Here is a 4,699-nt window from a genome sequence, read left to right as displayed (position 1 = left end):
CACCATGTTGACCAGGATGGTCTCGATCTCTTGACCTCGTGATCCACCTGCCTCGGCCTCCCAAAGTGCTGGGATTACAGGCTTGAGCCACCGCGCCCGGCCTGAAAACGTATTCTTAAGGTGAAAAAGGCAGATAATTTGCTAGATAAATTGCTGTTTCTCAAGGAGGTGGTCTGGGTGCCATAAATACAATAAAATCAATATCCCAAGGAAAATGCTTAGAAAATTATTTCATGACAATGAGTTTTCAAAGTTTTTACTGTGCACCTTCCTGGTTTTAGAGTAGGCACTTATTTTTATTTTCACTACTGCTCTATTTTCAGCCGTAACCACTAGTACTGCAGCAAATATTTCTTGAGTATTATCCTATGTACTTTAAAATGAAAAGCATCTGCTTTTAGAGAGCATACCTCTAACTGACAGAATAAATAATTGCTACATTAAAAGGCAGTTGTTTGTTGTCTGTTATTTCTTTGGCATTGTGAAATGCAAGGCTGAAGTAGTTGAAAGGCCAGGAAAGCAAAAGCAAAGGCAATCAGCAGCAGAACACATTTTGCTGGTACCTAATAAAGAACAGTTGGCAGAATGGAGCTGTAACAAATTATAAGCAAAATACCATTCTTTTTCTTCTTAGGTCCAAATGTGTGAGAAGCTAGCCACAAAATGAAGGCATAAATGAGATAGATCTGTTCTCCATACCACCTAGGTAGTAGGTAATTCTACTACCTATTACCTATATACCTATTACATATGCCTACCTACCTATTACCTATATAATTATTATTAAGGAATTAATAACAATTCCTTATTTCTTAGCTTCATAGAATATGTTTTTGGGCTTTTTGTTTGTTTTTGAGACAGAGTCATACTCTGTCACTCAGGCTGGAGTGCAGTGGCATGATCTTGGCTCACTGCAACCTCCAGCTCCCAGGTTCAAGCAATTCTCCTGCCTCAGCCTCCTGCCGTAGCTGGGATTACAGGCGCCTGCCACTACCCACGGCTAATGGCTAATTTTTTGTATTTTTTGTAGAGATAGGGTTTCACCATGTTGGCCAGGCTGGTCTCAAACTCCTGACGTCGTGATTCATTTGCCTTGGCCTCCCAAAGTGCTGGGATTACAAGTGTGAGCCACCACGCCCAGCCCTTCATAGACTATGTTTAAACTCCTAGGGAGCAACATATGGTTCTTGTATGATTTATATACATATATCGGACATTGATGCTCAATAAAAATAAAACTGGTTGTGTTCGGAGGCTGAGACAGGTGAATCACAAGGTCAAGAGATCGAGATCATCCTGGCCAACATGGTGAAACCCCATCTCAGCTAAAACTACAAAAATTAACTGGGCGTGGTGGCACACGCCTGTAGTCAGGAGGTTGAGGCAGGAGAATCTCTTGAACCCAGGAGGCGGAAGTTGCAGTGAGCCACGATCACGCCAGTGTACTCCAGCCTGGCGACAGAGCAAGACTCCGTCTCAAAAATAGTAATAATAAAAATAAAACTGGTTGTCATCTTCAGAAGAGCTATTGGTGCATGTGTGGTAGACATTCCCAGTTTATAATTGTGTAAAATTAAAATTATGGGAGTGAGTCACTTTCTGAAGGGCATAGATAGGCTGAGGTCCTAGACCAGATTATATTCTTCTTACTCCTCGTTATCTTTCCCTCTCGCTTCTCTGCCCTCAAAAATTGATAGTTGCAAGGAAAATGATAGTTGATTAGAAGAGCTTTTGTTGTTTCATTAATACAACCACATTGTTTTATGTGGTAAGACAATCTGTGACCACAGAATGTTATTTAAATTACCATAGTGGCTGGGCGCAGTGGCTCAAGCCTGTAATCCCAGCACTTTGGGAGGCTGAGGCGAGTGGATCACGAGGTCAAGAGATCAAGACCATCCTGGTCAACATGGTGAAACCCCGTCTCTACTAAAAATACAAAAAATTAGCTGGGCGTGGTGGCGCGTGCCTGTAATCCCAGCTACTCAGGAGGCTGAGGCAGGAGAATTGCCTGAACCCAGGAGGTGGAGGTTGCAGTGGGCCGAGATCGCGCCATTGCACTCCAGCCTGGGAAACAAAAGTAAAACCCGTCTCAAAAAAAAAAAAAAAAAAATTACCATAGTGGCCTAAATCTGAAGATTCGTGGATTGGGTTTTCTTTTTCATGAGCTGACACTGGGAAGTTCTGCTGTATCTGTCAAAAATAAACACACTTGGCCGGGCATGGTGGCTCACACCTGCAATCCCAGCACTTTGGGAGGCCCAGGCAGGCAGATCACTTGAGGTCAGGAGTTCAAGACCAGCCTGGCCAATATGGTGAAACCTTGTCTCGACTGAAAATACAAAAATTGGCCAGGCATAGTGGCTCGCACCTGTAATCCCAGCTACTCAGGAGGCTGAAGCAACAGAATCGCTTAAACCGAGGAGGAGAGGTTGCAGTGAGCCGAGACTGTGCCACTACATTCCAGCCTGGGCGACAGAGCAAAACTCCATCTCAAAAAAAAAAAAAAAAGACAATAGAATACTAAATGTTAGTATAGGCCAGGATCATGCCTGTAATACAGCACTTTGGGAAGCTGTGATGGGAGAATTACTTGAGGCCAGGAATTGAGACCAGCCCTGGCAACCCCATCTCTATTTTTAAAAGATTTAAAATAAATCTTAGCCATAGTTTTATTAGACTAGGTACTTGATGACTCTTTCTCATATTTCTTACTGGTTCTCCTTACCCTTAGTATGGTAGATAAGGATGCCTGATGTGACCCCTGCCTGCCTCTGCAGCTCTCTGCCCATGCTATTCCTTTTTCTATGTACAGCCTTCTTTCAGTTTCACGATATGCTTGGTGCACTCCCAACTTAGGACTTTGCTGAGGGATTCCTCCATCCAGAATGTTCTCTGCCATTTATCCCCCCAATCCCCAGACACATAAGACTTTACAACTCTTCATCCCACTCATCAGCTTTAGCTCAAAAGAAAGAGCCGTGTGTGAGGAAACTTGACTCCATACTAGGTCAGTTCTTGATTTGACACTCTTGACAACCTATACTTTTTCTTCATGACTTAGCATCTTACAATAGATGTTTAATGTGTTTCCTCAACTACATTGCAAGCGCTGAGGTGTCAGGAAATTTGTGCTGTGCTTCTTATATCCCCAGCATAGGGTAGGTTAAAGATGAACTAGTCCCAAAGCAAAACTTATAATCTCGATTATTATGTGTATAAACGATAATACAACATACAATTAGTCTATTTTTTTATAGACAGGGTCTCACTATGTTCCCCAAATGGTCTTGAACTCCTGGGCTCAAGTGATCCACCTCAGCCTCTAAAGTGCTAGGATTACAGTCGTGAGTTACCATGCCGAGCTTTCAGTCTATTCTTTGGAGCATTTAACTGTCTGACTTTATAGTATGTGAGTATCTCATTTAAAAAATTTTTCTTTTATATACCCATCTGCACACTGGAGTATTTGATTTTAAACCCTTCCTTCTTAATTCTAGGTTTTATTCACAAATTTTAATTGAGCAATAAAGAAGTATTGACAATCCAGTTTATGCTAAAATGTCAACATAAACATTTCATTTAATATACATTTATTGTAAAAGCAATATACAATAAAAATACGGAATAGCATACATTCTAACAAGTCACAAGGCTTTGTTTCTTCTTGGTTTGTTGTTGAGATACATTAAAATATTAAGCATTGGCTCAGTGTGGTAGCTCATGCCTGTAATCCCAGCACTTTGGGAGGCTGAGGCGGGTGGATCACTTGCGTTCAGGAGTTTGAGAGCAACCTGGCCAATATGGCAAAACCCTACCTCTACTAAAATACAAAAATTAGCTGGGTGTGGTGGTCCACACCTCCAGTTCCAGCTACTCAGGAGGCTGAGGCAGGAGAATCGCTTGAACCTGGGAGGTGGAGGTTGCAGTGAGCCGAGATCAGGCCACTACACTCCAGCCTGGGCAACAGAGCGAGAGACTGTCCCAGAAAAAAAAATAAAGCATCACTACTATTATTTTATAATAAAATATGGTTAACACTGTTGCCAAAAACACATTTTCTTTACAATTTATATTCTTCCTCATTAAATATTGCCCAAATACTTATATATCCTACTGCTGATCACCAAAATTTTATAGTCTTATCTTGCAAATACAGTACGTATACAATAAAACAGTTGGAAAACATATAGAGATTGACCACAAATAAGGCCCACAAGGTGCTGCTGTGTAATGTATCTACCATCAGGTTAATCAGGCCAGTTGTTATATTTGACAGCAAGAAAAATATTAACTGTTTTCTGTTTAGAGCTGTGATTAAACAAAGACTGGGTTCCCTTCTTTCAGTTTCAGGGACTAGAGATTCTGAATGCTTTTTATTTGTAACAGGTGACTGGATAAGTTTCCAAGAACATGGTACTAGAGCGCCTTTAATTAGAAATTTGGCAAAACTCAAAATTATATCACCCAGTAATAAACTACTAAGAAGGATCAGGCTAGAAGCAACTATCCAAATACAAAAGGCTAAATTTGCCATTCTTCGAGATACTGCTTCTACATTTACTTGAACTACATAAAGAGATATAAAGAGGCTAATAGCTGCCAGCAAAAGACAACAGGCTACTTTTATCAAGCCTTTGATATGTGATCTGTTCTTATGCACATATAACCCTGTTTGTACACCAGCCATGTGTATTGC

The 4,699-nt window shown here is 41.0% G+C and overlaps 1 protein-coding gene across 4 annotated transcripts in view; it reads right to left on the bottom strand.

Annotated features, from left to right (window-relative positions):
- Positions 1-3,562: 3,562 nt before the first annotated feature.
- PIGW (phosphatidylinositol glycan anchor biosynthesis class W) overlaps positions 3,563-4,699 on the bottom strand; it is a 4,826-nt gene continuing 3,689 nt past the window's right edge. For 3 of the 4 annotated variants that reach the window (XM_037742491.1, XM_037742490.1, XM_017539847.2), the window contains exon 3: positions 3,904-4,690. In XM_037742491.1, coding sequence (XP_037598419.1) covers positions 4,124-4,690 — 567 coding nt within the window. In that variant the 3' untranslated portion in view covers positions 3,904-4,123. Of the gene's footprint in view, positions 4,691-4,699 lie in introns of all 4 variants that reach the window. The other variant, XM_017539846.2, reaches the window with a different exon arrangement.

Source organism: Cebus imitator, unplaced genomic scaffold (genome assembly GCF_001604975.1).
Source record: "Cebus imitator isolate Cc_AM_T3 unplaced genomic scaffold, Cebus_imitator-1.0 Scaffold121, whole genome shotgun sequence".
Classification (NCBI taxonomy): domain Eukaryota; kingdom Metazoa; phylum Chordata; class Mammalia; order Primates; family Cebidae; genus Cebus; species Cebus imitator.
This window is presented reverse-complemented; position numbering and strand designations above follow the sequence as displayed.